This window comes from Triturus cristatus, chromosome 3_1, assembly GCF_964204655.1.
Source record: "Triturus cristatus chromosome 3_1, aTriCri1.1, whole genome shotgun sequence".
NCBI classification, from domain to species: Eukaryota; Metazoa; Chordata; class Amphibia; order Caudata; family Salamandridae; genus Triturus; species Triturus cristatus.
In genome coordinates, this window is record NC_140583.1 from 456,169,267 (window position 1) to 456,190,722 (window position 21,456).

Here is a 21,456-nt window from a genome sequence, read left to right on the forward strand (position 1 = left end):
TCCATCCTTTTGGTGCTCTCTTGTCCTGCCTTTTAAAGTTTGAGTAAATATGTTGTAGTTTCTGCCTGTCTGCCCGTTGTTTGCTAGTGAGATAGTGCAGGCGAAATAAATAGCATTTGGTAGCACAATCCTCGTTACAGCCACAATCCAGCGCACCTTCAGAATGTTATATTAACTCTAGCCAGTGGGGTATGCTTTTGCAAATTCCATGGCCTGAGGCACATTGTGTCTCGGGACGTGTCCTTACTGTGGTTATTCCCAGATACTGTCATAGATGCAGACAGTCGAACACGGTCCTACGTGCTGCTAAATTGTATGTGTGCTGATTTTAATGTTGGGAATTGCTATGTTTCTTAATCTGCACTGTTACTGTTGATTGTTTTTAAAAATGTTGCCGCCACTTGTTTTTATTATTAATACTCTACCTGCATAGCCGCTGCTTTCCCGTTATCCTCCCCGGTCCACCACAGCACTTTGTGCTGTTTGAGTGGAGGGAGAACTTGTATCCTTTGTTCCCTCACTTCCTGGTGGCCATTAGCGGGTGCCATTTTTTAGACGGTCTAGTCTCTCTCCGGAGCACCTCCATGCTGGCATTTAACCCCTTCCCTGCTCATGACGGAACCACTCCGTCATGAGCCACGGGCGCCGTGTGCTCATGACGGAGTGGTTCCGACATGCTGCGGCCATTGGCGGCCGCTCCGCCCCGCGGCGCTGATTCCCCGCCTGTGCGGGCGATTAGCGCGAGTGGGCGGAGTCGTGATAGAACCACTCCGTCATGAGCACAGCGCGCCCGTGGCTCATGACGGAGTGGTTCCGTCACGAGCATGGCGGCGCCGCACTGCCCCAAACCCCCCCAGCGCCGCGGCAAAATTCGTGGCGCGGCGAAGGGGTTAAATCAGGGATGTCGCCAATGAGCAGCTCATAGATGCAGACAGTCGGACACGGTCCTACGTGCTGCTAAATTGTACGTGTGCTGATTTTAATGTTGGGAATTGCTTTATTTTCTTAATCTGCACTGTTACTTTTGATTGTTTTTTTTTTTTTAAATATCGCTGCCACTTGTTTTTATTATTAATACGCTACCTGCATTGCCGCTGCTCCCCCGCTGTGCTCCCCGGGTCACTGTAGCACTTTGCGCCGTTTGAGTGGAAGGCAAACTTTTATCCTTTGTTCCCCCACTTCCTGGTGGCCATTAGCGGGCGCCATTTTTTAGAACGAGACTGTCTAGTCTCTCTCCGGAGCACCTCCCTGCTGGCATTTAAATTTGTGATGGCGCCGATGCGCAGCAGACACGCCCAACGGGCGCACCAAAGGCAAGCCCGTATGCGCCAGTGCGTGCCTGGACGTCGCCAGACGCCAGGACCCCTAGTCCCGGGCCGCCCCGCAGGCAAATCTACACACGGGACTCTCTGCTTGCTTTACAATCGACAGCTGCCTGCGGACAACGCAATTGGAACCCTGAGTTCTCCCTCCTGCAGTGCAACATATGCAGTTTTGGGGTCGGTATCTGCTCCCGGATGCCGCTCTCGGCCTCTGGACTGAAAGATTTTGCCATCTGCAGCCTCAACTGCAGGTCTGTCGATAAAAATCATGCAGAGGTATTAGATCTCCTGCAAGAAACTGCACCAGACATTTTATTCCTCACGGAAACTTGGCTCACCACTGATTCTGTGGCCATTCCTGTCTTGGCCTTACCTCTAGGCTACTTGATGTGCACCCATAATAGAACAGTTGGGAGGGAAGAGGGGTTAGCCATTATTCTCATATCAGTCTGTTCCTGCAGCTTCACTCCGCAGAATATCCCCGATTGTGAAAGCGCCCTCTTTAAAATTGTGCTTCCCCACAATTTCACATTATCTGGGCTACTTATATATCAGCCTCCAGGGTCTTCAAAACACAGCATCCACGCTAATACTAGAAGTAGCCAATTTTAGCATTTTTTGGGACCTTAGTAAACATCTTGAATGTAAAGAGTCCCAGGCGACTTATCGACTTCCTGGGAGATATGGCTGCATGCCAGCTAAGGCAGTTAGTTGAGGGTCCGACACATGTTGCCGCCCATCTTCTTGATCCTGTATTTACTAATCTCCAGACTACGGAGGCTAACCCCCTCTCCCCCCGCTTCCGATACTGTGGACGGATCACTCACTCATCTCTCTGAGACTTTGCTTAGAAGGCTCCCCACTGCAACTCCTACGCCCGCCTTCAATGAGGCACCCATGGCACAAATTAGACCCTACTATTTTTACAGCCACCCTAAACATGCATCGCCCAGAATGGCCAACAGAAATAGAGACTGATGACGCTTCCTTTCGGGATGGGTCAATAATGCACTAGATTGCTGCATCCTGTCAAAAATGGCCCAGGCCAAGCGCGCCCAAACCCACGCATGGTACAAGTCTCTGACCATGGAAAAGAGAAAACAAATTCTACAACTGGCTTAGAGAAGTTCCTATGATTTTACAGCGAAAACTCTTTATAGGAACACAGTTAAACTGTACCATGAATTGGTCCGGAAGACCAAAGCATTGTTTTATGCTAATATGATCTCTGCATGCAGTAACCCAACTAATACCATCGTTTCCCTTATGAAAGAAATGGTAAAACCCCTGCCTACTGCCAATAACACTATATCCTCCACTCTGCAATGCGAGACACTTTCTTAATTTTTTATTAGCCAAGTGGAACGCCTTTACTACGCATTCTGTCCGGGGAAGGCTTCCCCGATCACCGGTCCTGGAGGGAGTATGCCCTACTCCCTCCAGGACCTTCTCCCCATGTCCCCTAAAAACATGGCGGCCCTGTCGGCCAAGGTAAAATCAGGCTTCCCTGAGGATCTTTTAAACCCTGATGTTTTTAGAAAATTTCATAACTGCCTTTTACCGAAGAGCCAGGAGCTGATTGACAGGTCCCTTTCAGCGGTATTGATCCCTAAGTCCTGGAAGCATGCCTAAGTTATCCCCTTGTTTAAAAAACAAAAACTGGATGTGTCTCTGCCTGAAAACCTTTGACCAATATCTCTGCTGCCATACCTTGCCAAAATGGAGTCCCATGTCATCTCCATCCTGACGCAATACCTAGAAGCTAATTCGATTCTAGACCGGTCGCAAAACTGCTTCTGGTCTGGACACAGCACTGAATATGCACTACTTGCACTTACAGAGCAGCTACGGTCTGCATTGGATGAGGGCAGGACCGCGGCACTGATCCTGTTGGATCTTAGCGCTGCCTTCGACACGGTCCTTCACAGGATCTTCTACATTGGCCAGTGGGGATCAGGGTCAACGGCAAGGCCCTGGCTTGGTTCGCGTCCTTTTTGACCGATCGGTCTTTTCAGGTATCTGCTCCTCCTTTCACCTCCAATGTCCACCCTCTTGGCTGTGGTGTTCCCCAGGAATCTGCCCTGAACCCCTCTCTATTTAATATTCAAAGCCCGGAACATGGCAATGGTATCATACGCCAAAGATATACAATTGGTGTTTACATTCTCCAACAACTCTAAGCAAGATCAGGCGAAATTCCAAGGTGACCTCACGGCCATCTGTGAATGGATGGCCGACAACTACTTGCAATTGAATTCCACAATTCAGAAGTGCTTTTGGTGGGCCGAGATACCCATCTATGGGGCAATCAATGGTGGCCTAGGGCCCTTGGTACCCCTCCCAGGCCAAAAAGTGTGGTTAAGAATCGGAGATCTGATGGACAGCACCTTTTCGTTCGAGGTGCAGGCTAAGGCTGTGGTGGGCACTTGTTTTGATCTCTTTCGTGGCCTGAAACCCATTTTGGGATTCTTTGATGAACCCATCCAACAGATGTTTGTCCAATCCACCGTGTTGTCACAACTAGACTACTGTAATGGGCTACTCCTTGGCGCCAACAAAGCTGTAACTAAAAATTCAACTGGCACAGAATGCGACTGCCCGCACGCTCTTTGCACTATCTAAACATTGCCATGCCTCTGACCTCCTTCGACAGCTTCACTGGTTGCCTACAGAACAGAGAGTCCACTTTAAGACTTTATGCTCCACACACAAGATCTTGCATGGCCTGGGTCTGCAAATGCTGAGCGAGCTATGCTCAGTGTATGCTCCGTCCCGAGTCTTGCGCTCCGCAGACCTCCACTTGGCCTTTGTCCCGCGGGTGCACAGGACAAGAGCAATGAAGGGCGCTCATTCAGGGCACTGGCACCCGCCCTTTGGAATTCCATTCTCCTTGCTCCCTCCGGCATTCAAGGCCATTGGACATTCAGAAAAATGATTAAAACGTGGCTCTAGCAGAACTGCCTCTGTCCGCTTTTATTTGATCTAGCGCTAGGACGCCCCATTGCTGGGGCAGCCATGCGCTCTATAAATGCAGATAACATAACATAACCTATTCTATGTCTTTACTGAGCCTAGTAAATGAGTATTTGCAAGAGGTTACATCATTTGCTCCTGGGCATTGATATTTAACGCTTTAGCAATTTCACGTTTCAAAATCAGTTTGGTGAAATCTTGAAGTCTTTTCATGTAGGCTATCACTGATATCAGCAGATTTGTAAGGGTGACAATGATGTCATCTACAAAGGCCACGGTATTTAAGTTATCTTGATCCAGGTTCACCCCTACCTAATTCTAATTCTCTGTAATAAGGGCTTGTGGTCCATGGTAAATCATAGTAGAGACACTGAGCACCCCTGTCTTGTATCTCTCCTATTCTAGACTGTTCTGGTGAGACTTCGATTAATCCTACTCTTAGCCTCAGGATTATGGCATTTGGCTTCCTGATATGTTCGGGGCCAAAGCAGTATGTTGGCCATTAAGGTGTGTTCCATCCTGTCAAACACCTTTTTGGCATTAACCAACTGGAGAATCATTTTCAAATTTCTCTCCTGATTATGTTGATAAAGCGCAAGATCGTTTTAGTATTCACCAGTTTCTCTTGCTAAAACCTGACTGATTTGGGTTTATAAGATCGTTATAAAATCTGGTAGCAAATATTCTAGTCTTGTCTCTAGTATTTATGTATAAAGAGTTGACTGTCTAAGTTTAAAAGTGAAATGGGTTTATATGATTGACAGAATAGTGTCTTTAGGCATAGAGGATTATACGTTCTTTGTTCATTGTTTGGGGTAGGGCCGTCCTGTTTACTAGCCCGGTCATGGGTTCCTAATAGAAGAGTTTGAACACTCAATACTCCGTCAGGTCTCGGTGTTTTAGAGCGCTTTAGACTTTGAATTACCTTCAGGGCTTTTGCCTTGTAAATGGGTATCTCCAATGCGTGGCTCCTCCAAATATTTATTTTGTGCAGTATCCACTGTGTCTCCTAAGATATATGATTCAGTGAGAAATGGTGGAAGCAATGCGATTCATCTTCCTCCGTCAAAGAAAATCCCACCTTCTCGTTTCTGGTTTCTAGTAATATAGCCCCGGGCCTGCTTCGGTCTCAATTTATCTGCAAGCAGAAGGAATTCTTTATTACCTTTGATGTGTTATGCATCAAATCTGGATAGTGTGTAGTAGGGTTACCTACCTTTTAGAATTTTCAGTTGGTCATACAAGGTGCCATACTCTTATGTGATTTTACCTTGTTTGTATGTTTTCGGTTGCCTGTACTTGCTGCCGTGAAACTTCCCATGCTGCAGTCCACTGGTGACATATAAATTACCGATCTTGGGAACAATTTGTACCATATACTAGGGACTTATGTAAGTTAAATATGACAATTAGGGGCATACCAATTTCATCATGTTGAAGGGAGGCACACATGCACTTTACCAATGGTTAGCAGGGCTAAAATGCACAGAGTTCTAAACACAGCGAAAAACAGATAGGGCAAAAAATCTGGAGGTGAACTAGTCAAAAGATGTTAATTTTCTACAATTCCTATATGTTGCTACCACTCAGGTGGCATGGCAAACTTTTTTCAGCTTTTAGTACCATGTTGTAAGGAAATATGCTTTTTAAACTTTCTTTACTTATTTTGCATTTCTGGACAACAACAAAGTAAATGCTGAAGTGTGTTGGTCTTGTAAGACATACTTTTGTTTAACAGAAAACCTGGCATAGGCTTAAGACAATTAAGACTTGTGAGTTTGCTAATGACTCCCGGAATAAAGGAGTACGTTTGCTCATTTTTGTCTGATTTAAACAACAATTCTGGTAATCCATTTGAGAATTAGTGCTCTACTGGATCTACATTTATTCAGCATCCAATAAGTGATTAAGTAGATCTCCACCTCTTTACCACACTCTACATCATTTTGCATCTAGTTCTTGATTTGGGCTAAAACTGACGTGTGTTTACACCCTATTTAGAGTAAATTACGTAATAAAGGCCTCTCAGTCTAAAACCTCCACAGTGTTCCCGAAAGACTAATTTCCATTGTCTTCTCTGATGCTTGAGTTGTTTTAGCATGTGAACAAGCTGCTTTTGGATCCCGTAATAATGTATGTTCTCTTCTTATGCTATAGCAATGTCTCAAATTAACTAGTTTTAGTTCGATCTCTGGATTACCTCTCTGTGTTTTGTATATTCCCTGTAGGACTCTCAAGGCGTGATCTCGTGTTTTTTTTATTTTCTTTAGACTTTGCTTTTTTGTAGACTATCCTTGTTGACATACCTTAGTTGTGATGTTCATACTTTCAACTTGAGCCGGATAACCATTTATTGAATTGGTAATCTTGAACCTAAACCCTAAGAGATGGGGGCGTACTACATTCCTAACAAAGATATCCCTCAGTGCTTTCCTGCTATTCTTTCAATGTATTTATTTAGTGACAGCACCTGTTGATCCTTTCAGCTGTTGTGTTCCCTCCTTAAAGCTGCTGACCCTTATTGGATCTGTAACTAGAGCCATACAATTGAAGTTGCTGTTGGGAAGTGAAAGTTCTCACTGCTATATATCGTTGCAAACTCAGAACAAAATGTAAACCAAGAAGGGGAAGGAAAATAAGTCCAATATGGTCTGTCTACGATGAGAGTAATATGTGCACTTACAGAATAAGCCTGATTTCAAACAGCTAATGTGTATTGTAAATTGAGGCCGCAAGGAACAATGGGCCCCATGGTAATAATAGCAGAAGAGTTATTTCTTAAAAAAGTAACATTTCTATTAATCAGTGTCTTAATCATAAATGATAAACAAAGAAAAGAGACTAGTAGTGATCAGTTAGGTGAAGAGGGTGCTTAAACTATTGTGATACAAGTGTACAAATTACATCATATAGTGTATCGTCTTGTATATATTCGAAATTCGTATAATCTGCACAGGTTTTTAATTATCTGTTGGCGATGCTTCGATCCCATGTTAATAAGGGATCATCTTCAGGAATCTAGTTGATAATGGGCCGAGATATTGCTGAAATAAAAATGAAAAAAAAAAGAAACCTAATTTGAATATACAATTAAAAACTAGAGCTGGCATCACAACAGGCACAATGAAATGAGTTCAGAAACATGACAAAATTCAACCATTACTTACAATAGTTGTATAGTAAATTGTCAATGGAAATAAGTAGGGGACAATCCTTTCTAAAAGAAGATACTTAAAAGGTAAGTGATTGCGCTGACCAGTATCATAATAGGAAGGAGAAGAAATGTTAAGATGACCAACGCTTGCCAGGTGTGGAAATAGGCTACATACAATTTACTTGAGACAGTCCACAGTACATATTTCTGATAGCAAGGTGTGCTGAAAGGGGGAAAAGAACGGCTAAGTAACAAGTGGTTTGAGGTGCGAAAAATGCGAGAAGGCTACGAGTCAACCTGCATACAGGACCCGTTAGGATCCCGGATGGTTCAACAAGTCCGGTGTCTGGCACGGGCCACAATAGTGGTGGAGTGCCTACAGTCGCAGATTGGAGAGAGGATGTGACCTTACGGCTAGAGCGGTCGACCTCGAAGCTGGAGAACCGGGATCGAGTCTCGGCAACGACGCTCAAATCCTGTGATTAAGTGCAAATCACTTAATCTCCCCGTACCTAACAAAAAATAAAAACAATATGTGTCCATCTGTCACAAAACTGGTGCTCATGTAAAGCGCTCTGAAACCAGCAATCTTCGGGTCTAGTTAGCGCTATATAAAACTCAACAAAATATATATATATTTACAGTGGCTATATAAAACTCAAAGAAAAAAAATATATATATATTTACAGTGGCCGTGGGATCCAGTGTTTGGGAGGAGAGGCTGACAGAAAAAGGTGAGACTGACAGCAATCAATGGCCGGATGCACCTAGAAGTCCATGTGTATGAGGACATGAGAATAAAAATAAAAAGGGACTGCGGCATGGCAGCCTACATAGCAACCCTTTGGATAGCAGACGACCATATTGAAGGAGGAAGAGCTCGTGAGCGATATAATGTTAAGTCTGCATATTTTAGTCTGCTCCTCAGAACATCTACATTTGAATTGGCCACAATAGAAGGGCAAAGCGAATTGGGAGGAAGGACCAATCGCTCCATTAGAAATACGGCATAGCAGCCACGCAGGTGTGACCCATGGGACCCAGTAGGACAATTTGAAGGAGAAAGAGACTTGTGTGGGAGCTGAAGCAGATCGGGAGGTATTCCTTAGATGGGTTGGAAGTTGTGAAAAGTGGCTTTCAAGAATTATTTGCGCAAAAATGCCATAAGGATTATACATGAGTTCAGCATTTTCCCGACCTTCATGTTACTTAGGCCCATTCCATATAAGGCTCTGTCAGTGATGGGAAAATGTAAATGTGCAATTTTTTCTTACATCTAAGCTCCAATTAACCAGTTATATTAGACATACTCGGGAATGGAGATCAGCTTTTTAACATCTTAATTACTGAGCTTCATTTGCTGGATTGATATTATTACATTTTTTAATTGAATAGTACTCAATATTGCCTTATTTTTGAGTGCAAGACTAATAATATATTGTAGTACAGAGCAAGGATTCTCGTTTAGATTGAGGGTCTGGCTACTGTTTTGGAAAGAAATCCTTAATTTCAGAGTGTTTTTTATTCTAAGACCTTCTGATTTTAAACGTCCACACGTCAAGAACTTCTTTCCAGAGAGAAAAATAAGTGAGTTTACACTTGCCTGCTCAATGTTACGGCTTAACTTCTTGTCTTCTGATGCTCTCATGTTGAGATGGATATGTCCAGTCAGATAGGTAGGCTGTTTCACTTCCAACTGCTGCTCAGCTTTTTTTTGGTATTTTTAAATGATGAATGGAAATGCTTAAACTAATCTGAACTACTGGTAATGTCTCGGGGACTTAACTTTCATACCATCCTTTGCTTGTCTAATCCTCGTAAAAGTCACTAACCAAATGTAACTCAACCTTGGTTGGGCTCCAGTAGGAGCAGGTCAGTGAAAACAATTGAGACATCCTATATGAACATGGAGACAACCACAGACCTTATTGTGGTTCATGAGTGAGTTACAGCTTGATTCCCAATGTCACAGTGTGGCAGCGTCCCACGCCCGAGCATACATAAAATGCTTAGGGTAACTCAGAAGACAGAAAGTAAACGGTGGAAATGATTGAATTAATCTAAACATCTGAGGATTACTCAAAGTGCACATTTTAGCTTGTGTGGGCCAGAGTACCAACCATATTCAGTATGCTCCTGCTCCAATAGAGCAGTCTTGCCTTCCAAAGTCTGTTTTAATTAGTAAATGTGCTTTTAAATATATTTTGGTGGTTATCAATCTCATAAAGTAAGAGGAACACCCAGATATTTACCAAACATTAGCTGGGGAAAAATGAGTTCTTAAAGAACAAAACAATGAAGTCAGTGTTTGGAACAATCTTGTTGTGCTGTTTTAGAGCTTGAAACCTAATTTGAACATTGACTCTGAAAACCTATTTCCTCATAAAGTAACTGGTCACCTAGGTGCTTTGGAATTTTGACTGAATATCAAATGGGAGGCCAAGTACCACTGGTACCTTTGACTCAGTGTGCACAGCGTTTGTGAATTTATCTTACATTATTAAACAAATATCCTTATTATGCATTCTTAATACATGATCTTTATGCTAACAATAAAGTAGTTTGACTTTTTTCTAATACAAAGACAACTACTGACCTAATGAGCAAAGGCCTTAGATTGCTACACAACCCACAGTCCTACGGCATGTGGCCAGCGGTCTTGTTTAGGGGTCATTGTGGCCACAGGATAATTTTTAGCTGTGGTCTGTTGACTGAACCAGCTCTTAGTGTTCAAGACAGAATGTCATTTGTAGGGGATTCTTTGGCCAAGTCCAGTCTCCAGATGCCCAATGCTTACAGTTGAAAGATGTGCAAATTGGTTTATCGGTCCATAATTCACTGTACATTGCCTGGTGATGTGTGTAGTATGATTACAGTTAGATTTATGACACATGATTGTAATACACCAAATATCATTCCTTTGCACAGAAACCTGTGTGCATGTCAGACGGCCATGAGCACCGTGTTCTTACTTTGGAAGAAGCAAAAAAATGTACAGTAAAAAATAAAAAATGTTCATAGAAAAATATTTGTGAAATATGTTTTAGGGCCAGATGTATCAAAGGGTTTTGCCCATTCTGTGTCTATTGGGAAATGTGTTTGTGCATATGGCCCCTAGTGTTTTGCAGAGATAAGTCAAATAAGACTTGCAAAACCTTGGAAATGTTTTTAAACTTCATTTGAATGGACGTCATTTTTGTGAAGCGAAAGCCATAAAAAACACTGAAATTCTCAAGACATGGTAAGCCAAGCTCTACCATGCGCTTGCCATGATTTAACACTAATGACAATAAATGATCTCTGTCTTCTGTGCTTTCTGGAACTGTGCTTTCTCTAACTGCGCAAGACACATCATTGTTTTGGAAGAGCACAGTATATTATATTTTGTGTGTTTATAAAGCTCACTGTCACCCGCAAGGGTATCCTGGCGCTGAGCAGGTTTGTGCCTAGCCCTGCCTATGATAGTTTAGTTAATTGAAGAGCCATATGTTCAGTTTCTTGCGGAATTCAAGGAGAGAGGAAGAGGCTTTGTTGTGGAGTGAAAGATCGTCCCACACGGTAGGAACGATGTAAGGGAATGCCCGCCCTCCGGATCTGGTTTTGTATATTCGTTGGATTTGTGAGAGAAGGATCCTGCGGAGTGGAGGTGTCTGTGTGGTTGGTGGAAGGATATATAGATGGTCAGGTAGGTGGTGCACGAGTTGTTTAGTGCCTTGAATGTGTGTTTTAAGAGTTTGGATCGAGCGCACTTGTGTATCGTAAGCCAATGTAGTTCCTTGAGGTGTGGCGTGAGATGCGAGTGCTGTGTGAAAGTTTGGAGATGTGTCTGGCTGGCGAGGTATGGATGGTTTATAGCCCTCTAGTGAGTTTCTTGGTGATCCCAGCATAGAGGTGGTTCCATAGTCTAACTTGCTGGTGACTAGGGCGTGTGAGTGACAGTTTTTCTAGTGTTGATTGGTAGTCCTTTGAGGAGCTTCCTCAGCATCCTCAGAGTGTTGAGGCAGGATGCAGTGATGGCATTGACCTGTGCAGTCTTGTCCAGTTTGCTGTTGATTATTCCGAGTCCGAGTTTGGTCGGTCACCAGTTGTTGCTACAACACAATCAGTATACCTGAGTAATTTGTTATACACAGCCATTTTACACCTAAAGACTTTCAGTAGCCGTATTAGTATTAACTTTTACAAGAATGTGGATGATTTTTGGAAGGAGCAGATACGCAAGTAGGTTAGTGTCTGATTCCCTAAGTGAATGGATGCATATCTAATGAAAGTGAAACGAAGAGTGTCTTTTGAGTGTTTAGAAGGTGAATCAGTCGCTATGATTAAATGTGTGACAAGCCAGGGACTATGTAAGTAATCGAATAAGTGCATAATTAATTACTTGGCAGAGTGAAAGTTTGATACCTCAGTTTTATCAGCTGATAATGTACTTGAGGTGCTTGGTTGACTGAAAAAGATACGGCACCTAGAAAACGTTAAGGAGTATGTGCCAGGACGTCGATAATCTAAACAAAAATACAGAAATATGCAAATAGTGTGACCTTAAAAACAATTGCAAAATTACTAAAACCGTGAATTAATTGCCCTTAAAAGTGTTGAAATTATCTTTCCTTTGCAAAGCCCTTTGTAGGACTTGTATCACTAAGTGCCCATGAAAACATAATAAATTACACAATAGGTTCAATACTGTATTGAAAAAATTAATAAGCATTTGTATATTTTAGCCACTTTTATAAGTATCCTTGTATCCTTTAAAAGCGTTTTTTCTTTTTTGATTAACTGTTAACTAGTAAGACGTCAGAAAAGGTTTACGTCACTGCTGCTCTGGAATATCTGCAATGAACTATTTTATATCAAATGTGTCTTATGTAGTGAATTTGGTCTTTCCTGATGCGTGTAAACAGGGTTCTCGGCATTAAACGCCCCATTGTGTGTATTTGATGTAGCCATGTATCCTAAACTTTTTGGCAGTGTTCACCTTGAGAGCGATGTTTTTTTAAATTCTTTTTATTAAATAAACAGAAGCCTACCAGCGCCGCAATCGGTTAACATCCACAGTACATTTACATTGCAATTATCTGTGCCATCAAGTATCTGACCGCATATTTTACAGCACATAGCATTAAGTCCAGTCTCGAGATCATCACAACAAGATACTGTTAAAACATTTGCCCCTTTTGCTTCCTTACTCATGTGACCAGCCAATGTTTCAAAGTCCTCTGTATTGATACCACTTCCCCATAGAGATCGATGTTTTTGCTGGTAAGGTCATATGTGATATCATTCATCTGGTAATAAGCGAAGCTGTTTGTGGCCATGAGCGATGGGAATGTGGCAAATCGCAGTGCTTTTTAGGTTTTGCATCACCACCATAAGTTAACTTCAAAACGTTTTAAGGGATTGTATGTGCTTTTTTAAATAACCTTTTTAGTAACCCGCTTTTTTTCTCATCTGAGTAATGACCCTTAACTTTGTAGCAAAATTATTTAGGTTTACAGAACAAAGGGAAATTCTATTTTGTACATTTCCTGCCCTTGATCCGTTTGCAGCAAACTTTACAAATATACCCAATTCATTCGTGGAGCCCACCAAATCTTCTGCTGTCTTATCAAGGTGGGCAAAATTACTAGGGGGAGCCCGAACAACGTGGATTTTAGGTTCAACATAAGAATTGTGGTAAGAAATTATTTGCTGCAAAAATTAGGTGCACATAATAACCATGTAGTGCCCCTTCCAGCAGACATTTGGTGTTTACGTAACTACTGTAAATAATCTGTATATGTAGAACATGTTGGACATAGCCAAATGCCATTCACTCCAATCTCTATGGGCCAGAGGATGGAGTGCAGGACATTGCCAAAAATTTTTTCCCTGCATCTATGGGCTTCGGAGCATGTCCAAAGGCCCTGCATTGCGTGTCCTGAGCCCAGACGGTTTGTGTGCAGGACAGGGCTGAAGACAAAGCCTTGCTCCAAGTACCATGAAGGCTTTAGAAGCACTTGGGCTAGGTCGCGATCAAATACCATTTCTTCTCCTCTGAGGCCAGTGCTTTATGAAACAGTAGCAATATTACCAGTGAGCCTAATGTTGGTTACGAACCCCAACATATGGGGGGGCGGAGCTTGCCCAGCTCGAAAATGGCCACGCCGCTCTAAGGCTCCGCCACACACCGCTGCACTCCGCCATTTATCCGGTCATCACTCACCTCGAATTGCCGTTGCAGTGGCGCCTGCGACCTCCTGAGCCCTCGCCCCGTCCGGGGTTGTGCCTGTGTGTCCCGGATCTCCGCTGGAAGCTGCCGTGTTACTGATTAGTGAACGTGGCGTGGTGTGGCCTTCCGCCCGCGCGTTCACGTTTGGGACCGGCTAGGCCCTCTTCTTCCTGTGCCATCTCTTCCGGCGGCTGTTTTGACCTGGCCCCGATCGCGGAGGATCTCCTGTGCCCTGTTGCCGGCCTGCGCGGAGCTCCCTGGAGGTGCGTGGACCGCGACGCTGCTGCAGATCAGAGGCGTACTGTGACAGCTTGTTGCGGACTGCTTAGGAGCCTTGGGGGTGGTGCGGCCGCTGCTTATCTGCCGCGCCTGTGGCGGTGACTGGCGTCGGCTGTGCTCCCCTGCGGCTGTGGTGTTGATAATCGAAGCTTGGCGAAGGCCCCTGGGAAGGTTAGACACGTTGGTGCTGCGCTGCGGGGGGCCGACTGGCAGCCTGCGTCTCTGGGCGCTACGTGTGTTCTCCGGCGGCCCTTCTCCTCTCCTGAGCGGCGCTCTGGGCTAAGAGGTGCGCTGCCTGTGGCGGAAGCTAATACACCTGCATGTGCTGCCCTTCCTAGCAACTGATACCCCTGTGCTCCTGTAGCATACTGCAGTTTGATCCATTGGCACTTTCACGCTAGGCGTTGGGGCTGGTAGTGTGCGCTGAATCTTGGTGCTGGAAGTTTGCTGCACTGAGATACTGCCACCCATGTGACACTACTTCTCTACCCTGGCTCAGGTGCACGCTCTGCACTGATACCTTCTGCCTGCCTTCTTGGATGGTCTTATGCTGGCAGTCTTCTCCTGGGTGGGGTGTCCGTGTCGCCCCTACTATCCTGCTTCTGTGGGGTTGCTCTTTACCCACTCTTGGTCTCCACCTCGCTGTCACATCCAGGGTGTGCCCTCGTGGGCTGCACATTGTGCGCCAATCTGGTAATGGGGAAGCCTGACAAGTCCCAGCCCAAGCTCACTTTTGAACAGCGCAAATCACGACGCAACGAGGAGGCGGCTGATAGCGCGCTTTCCGAGACAGACACCCCTGCGGATGACCCTGTTAGTTACATCAAGCAGATTATTGCATCTATGCAGAAGGGGCTTTCTGCCAATGACTCAAAGATAGATACATTGGCCTACAGGATGGACAGGATGTCCGAGAGGGTTGACAAACACTCAGAGCGTATAGACATGGCAGAGCACCGAATAACTGAAATTGAGGATGCTCAGACCGACGCTGGCGGCACGCACAAAAGGGTCGAGCGCACGTTTCCCATTTATTTGTTGTAGTGAGAGCGCATCGATCTCTTGGCTCTCGCCCCCAGCCCGGTGCCCCGCCTCGACCTATAATAGCGAAGCTCTTAAACTACTGGGACAGAGATGTAGCGTTGCGCAAAGCACGAGAACTGGGAACTTTGCAATACGAGGGCTCTTCTATCTCCCTGTTCCCGGATTTCACTCTAAGGGTGCAGGAGGCCAGGCGACAATTCATCCCCTTGAAAAGGAAACTGTGTGACCAACACATCGAGTACGCTATGTTATATCCCGCGCGTCTCAAAGTTCTGTTTGATGGTAAACCCAGGATATATTCAGACACACAGTCCCTACATAGAGCATTTCGTGAGTGGGAGAAAGCGGGCAAACATGTGAAGGATCAGAATGCCGCTCCTGTACCGGATGATGTACCCGTCAGTCTAGATGACAATGACTGAGATATCGTTGGCACACTGTACATGTAATTATGTCACGTTTGTATGGTTTTTGAAATAAGCTTTGCATGATCATATCGGTATGTATGCTTCGTCTGCCTGCTTTTTGCGGACTGGCTAATATGTTTAGTTAAGATATGTAGGTGGGAGCTCTCTCCAGGATAGCCTCTTTCTAATGACATTGTCTCCCACCTTTGGTGCTGACCCTTGGATGGGGGGGGGGAATCAGGGCTTTATATTTCTACTCCAAGAGGTGTTATTTGTTTAGTACGCTATTGGTCACCATATGGCACACCCTCATTAGTTATTTATGATTGGTCTATTGCTTCGTGCCATGCGATTATGGTGATTTTTTGGTCTTGTGCAAGCAGTGTTGTGGCGGTGGGTTGGTTCAGATTGTATTACTGGGTAACATCTGCCCTACTGCGTTTACTGCTGCATTAATTCCAGTTTTTGAGGGTTTCTATGTTATTTTAGGCCTGTTTGAATTATGGTCGATGTTTTTTGGGGTTTATGGAAGGGCGTATGCTCGCCTTTGCAAAGTTGGGTAGTGCCAGGCGTTTGTGGAGGGGGGTATGTGTATGCGGATTGTGTTTTTCTACTCTTTTTTTTTTTTAATCTCTTTTATTTTATGTATCACATGCTCACTTCTTTTATGCATGGTGGGAGAGGTGGGTGACGGGGCGGTGGGCAGAAGTCACACTTTATATACTTATGGTTGCTATGACAGAACACCAGGCTAGGGCCAGCTTGCCCAAGCAATTGACCCTCATGACGTGGAACATTCGTGGTTTAAATGACCATTGCAAGGTACGGAGAGTTATAGCATACCTGAAACGTAAAGAGGTTGACATTGCGTTGCTCCAAGAGACGCATTTGTCTCCGGGCTCTGCGCTACTTACTGGTGGCAGATTGGCAGGGATTTCACATGCTGCTTGTTTCACTTCCCATTCTAGGGTAGTAATGACATGGCTTCACCCTAAGGCAGGTTTCAAACTAGAACCAATAATGACAGACCATGCAGGCAGATTTGCACTGTCCCGATGCTATAGCCCAGAATGGGAATTTCTAGTTGTCAACTCCTATGGTCCGAACTATGATGATCTTGGGGTTTATCGCTCCTTGCTTACTTTACTCAAAGATCATTGTTCTCGGGGGATGATTTTAATTGTATAATGGACACGAATCTTGACCACTCCAAGGGTCCCACTCATCCTCTATCTGCCTCGGTGAAGGCAGTGGAGGACATTGCAGTGCAACTTCAGCTGGCGGATGTCTGGCGGTCTCGTTCGGGTGAACGTGGGGGGTACACACATTATTCTTCGCAATATGACATTCACACACGAATTGTCTATTGGTTTATTTCACAATCTTTGTTGCCCATGGTACTGGATTGCGCTGTCCTGGCCCGCGCATTTTCGGTCTATTCCCCGATCACGGTCACGATTGTGGTGCCCCCTCGCTCCCCTCCTCCGTTCCTGTGGCGCTTCCCACCCTATTCGTTATTAGATTCTGTTTTCCACTTAGACCTGAGCAGCGCCAATGTAGGTCAATCGAGGTCAATGTAGGATCAGTCAACTCCTTTGCTACAGTATGGGAGGCGATCAAGGTCTTTATCAGAGGTGTAGCCATTAGTAAACACACGGGGTCCTTCGTGCTATTCGAGTTCGCCTTACTTTGCTGGAGGGCCGTCTTTCGGATCTAGAAGCGCACCTATTAATCGCTAACAAACCTGAGCTGCGCGAGCAACTTAAAACCACCCTGGCTGAATTCCAGGAGGAGGTTGACAATGAGATCAAGCATATGGGCAAATACGCTTCCGCCAGAGCGTACGGAGAGTCTGAACGGCCTGGCTCGGTATTGGCATCAATTCCCCGTCGCCATCCTGACACAGCACTCAGACATCAATGCTCAGTTTCGTTCTTACTATCAGGAGCTGTATAGCTCTAAGCTGCCCCCAGTGATGGAGATATCTCTGACTGTCTTGACTACATACAACTTCCTTGGCTACAAAACTGGCATCGGGAGTTTTTGATGCGCCCTGTTGAGGCGGCCGAGGTACGTCTTGCTTTGGGTTCGATGCGCGAGGGCAGCGCCCTGGGTCTGGATGGCCATACGGTCGCGTTCTATAAGGGCTTTAGTGATCTTCTAATACCACATCTAATCTCTCTATTTCATGAGATGGCTGCGGATGGTCTTATGCCCCCTTCCATGCGTGAGGCGTTGATCATCACTCTGTTAAAGCCCAACAAAGGCCCCCGTAAATGCCCCTCATATCGTCTGCTCTCATTAATTAACATGGACACTAAAGCTGTTCGCGAAAATCTGGGCCAATCGTTAATCGCCGCTTCTTCCTCAGCTTATAGGTCCTGAACAAGCTGGGTTAATTCCGAGTTGCACGCTTTCCCACAACCTCTGCACGGTTTTTGGAGCTCTGCAGCACGTCTGACCGGAGGTTAAAGCTGCTGCGTTCTTTTTAGATGCTGAGAAGGCTTTTAATTCAATCGAATGGAAATTAATGTACGCTGTGTTGCGCCGTATGGGGGTCGGCGAGGTGTATCTGCAGCTGGTTTCAGTATTCTATAACTCTCCAGTGGCTCTGGTGCGCACGGGTGATGTGATATCTGTCCCGTTCCCTATCTTGCGGGGCACTAGACTGGGGTGCCCACTAGCCCCTTTGATGTACGCTATAGCTGCTGAGCCTCTGTTGCGGGCATTGTGTGAATACCACGGGCATAGAGGACTTCATTTTCCTCGTTGCAATCTCATTACCTCTGCTTACGCAGATGATACAATTTTATACATTAGAGATCCCGAGATGCATCTACCACCAGTGATCTGAGATTTGCTGCGTTTTGGTGGTCTTTCAGGCCTAAGGATAAATTGGGATAAGTCCATACTGTTTCCGCTTACACCCTCTACGAAACAGTTTCTGCTCGACTTCCCTCTACAATGGACCACTGAACCGGTGCGTTATCTGGGCATCCAGGTTCATCCTGATGCTACCGAAGTAATTAAAGCTAATTACGGCAAATTGATTGATAAGCTTGGGGATGATATAGATAGATGGATACGACTCCCATTGTCCTTGTCCGGCAGAGTATCTTTGATGAAAATGGTTGTGCTCCCTCGCCTGCTCTTTCTCTTCATAAACATACCCATAGTGGTACCTCAGCACTTGTTTCGTGAGCTACGATCCCTGATGATCAAATTAGCATGGGCAGGTAAATCCCCAGAGTTTCCCTGGACACCCTCATGCTTCCGTACACTGCTGGCGGACTGAATGCCCCGAATTTTGAACTGTATTAAAGGGCCGCGCAGACCTCTCATGCATATAGCTGGGTACATAGGCCCCATGATCTGCCTCATCTTCACATCGAGAAAGTAGCTGCTGGCCCACACTTCCTGCCTCGTTTCCTCACGCGGACCTCAACGAGGCGCTGCAGTGTATTAGACTCGATCAACTCCGTCGTTCATGCGTGGAATGCGTTGCTTAGATTGTATGATGGGGCGCAATTAAACTCGCCCCGTATGCAGGTTGAGTGGTGCCAATGGTTTGCGCTTAGTTCGGAGAAAGGGACACTGTACTCCCTCAAGAAATTACTCGTACATAACATAGGTGCCATCTTCAGACATGGGCGGGTGGGTACGTGGGAGGAGGTGGCTGGCGCAGATAGTGTGCATTCGGCTCTGACTAGGTTTCATTTCTTTAGAATCTGGCACGCCCTGCGGGCGATCTTGTGGGAGGACTTGCAGGAGCCCCTGGTCATCCCTCCATTGACGGTTCTGTTGAGCGCTCAATCCCCGTGTAAGCTCATTTCCAAGTTATACGCCTTAGCTCTGGGCGCGAAGACTTCCTCCCTTAGCAAGGTTAGGCAAGCCTTGCAATTGGATATAGGCGCCCCCATCATGGACGACATGTGGTCTTACTGTTGTGAGGTAACCCGTAAGATCTCTATTAACGAATGTCATCGTCTCGCTCATTTAAAAATTTTAAATAGAGTTTATTATTCCCCTTTACGTCTATTTGGGTATGGATTAAGGGACACTGATAACTGTGAGTGGTGAAAATGTGCCGCAGGCTGGTGTTTTTCATCAGGCATGGCAGTGCCCACAGGTACAACATTACTGGGGATCAATATTCCAGAAACTGAATGACATACTTGGGCTGGCTATTGCTCCAGATCCCCTATTGGTGCTCCTGGGGTATACTAAACCTCTTAAAAGAAATGTACGTAAATTGGTTGCAATCGGCCTCCTCCTCGCTAAGCGCCGGCTGGCGATGCGTTGGATGAGAGGCCCTGTTCCCACGGGGGCAGAATGGGAACACGACATGGTATACTGTAATAACTAGTCTGATGTTTATAACGAAATGCTCCCTCCTAGTAACCACCCGAAGAGTTTTTGGGGTATGTTTGCTCAATATCGGGCTGCGCAACAGATACCAGCAGACAACCCTGAGGATTAGCGAATGACTGTGTGCATCTTCTGTTCTTTCTTTTCACCTGCACTCTCATTGTTTTAGATTGCTTCTGCATATTTACTGTGTTAACATATGAGGTTCTTGCACTTAGCAGTAATGTTTATAAGAGTACTGTCCCTGCCTGTGTATACACTGGTGGTTTATAATTTCTCAATTTGTGATGTCTTATGCTTCTCACCTGCCCTCCCTTTAAGTGTTGCCATGCTCTGTTTTGATATGGTTATGTTCCCATTTGCTTCTGTGTTCAGTGATCCATATTAGGTTTATGTTAATTTCCTCTCTTTTTTTGTTTTTTGTATGTATGTTGCATTTCGTTGTATTTACAAAAAAGCAATAAAATACAATATTAAAAAAAAAAACACAACATATAAGAATACCGCCGATTTACTGGTTGTGGGATCCTACAGAATGTCCCCAATCCACTACTTATGCTTCCACATGTAACAGATGACGTTACAAGTGACATTGATGACTTCACTGGTGATATCACATCATTATTAGGGTTATTATTATTAACACGCTGACATATAAAACAGCCCTGACCATGCGCCTTTTGAGTGAAATAAGCGTTCACTATATTTTGTCTTGTGAAATGTAATAATAAATTATCTAGTTGATGCATTAAATTATAAACAATCAATTTTTTTGTACAACTCAACATAAGTATATACTTATTAAAAAATCGTTATTGAAATATGCTGTTTTTCTAATCCTTTGGTAGGCAGGAGTAACGGAGGTGCAGTTTGGCCCTATGAAACTTCACCAAGAACAACTTCAGGTAACGCTTGTGGAACTGTGAATCTGCATGTGCTTATTATTGGTCTTAAAAAGAAAATGTATTTCGTTAAAAATAACTACTCGCAAATATTCAGATGAGAATAAACTAAACTAATGCATATCTTTAAATTCCTAATTTACCATTGTGTCCCAAGTGAAAATCGGTTTTTATCGGGTTATTTTTTTATTTGTATTTTATGATATTCCATTGCAAAATGTGTCGTATGTGTAGCGGTATGGATGAACCTTGAAAAGCCTGCTAAAAGTTTATTATAAATGCAACGTATTTGTAATAATGGGTTCTTTTTCTAACCGTGCAACTACCATAAATTGTTAGCCCGGACCCTTTTTCAATCAGGCATTGCCTGATAAGCGGGTGCTAAATCAGAAAATATTAAATTGCCTAATTGACATATTTTACAAACATGAATACGGACAAAACTTCACACACCCGAAAACAAAGCATGACCTTTGTACCATATCTGTGAACTATTATTGTGTAAATGGGTAAAAAGCAATCATTTTATTTTTACACCTGACACTTTGAATAATCTTCTAATACATCTAAGTACTGTTATATCCAATCCAACCCGCAACCTTATTTCACACTCCTTACAACTACTGCAATTCTCCACCCAATCCTTCACCTGACGATCCATACCTGGCCACCAAAATCTTTTTTTCACTCTCATTTTTTTTTGTTTAAATCTGTTTTTATTAATTTTAATTATACATCTTCATGGAAGACAAATTACATTATGTAAAGCCGACCATACAATGAACCATCCATCAAT

The 21,456-nt window shown here is 44.4% G+C and overlaps 1 protein-coding gene across 6 annotated transcripts in view; it reads left to right on the plus strand.

Annotated features, from left to right (window-relative positions):
* Positions 1 to 21,456, plus strand: part of PDE8A (phosphodiesterase 8A) — a 2,267,087-nt gene that overhangs the window by 668,264 nt on the left and 1,577,367 nt on the right. For all 6 annotated transcript variants that reach the window (XM_085644266.1, XM_085644269.1, XM_085644268.1 and 3 more), the window contains exon 2: positions 20,607 to 20,663. In XM_085644266.1, the coding sequence (XP_085500392.1) occupies positions 20,607 to 20,663 (57 nt within the window). The remainder of the gene's footprint in view (positions 1 to 20,606; positions 20,664 to 21,456) is intronic.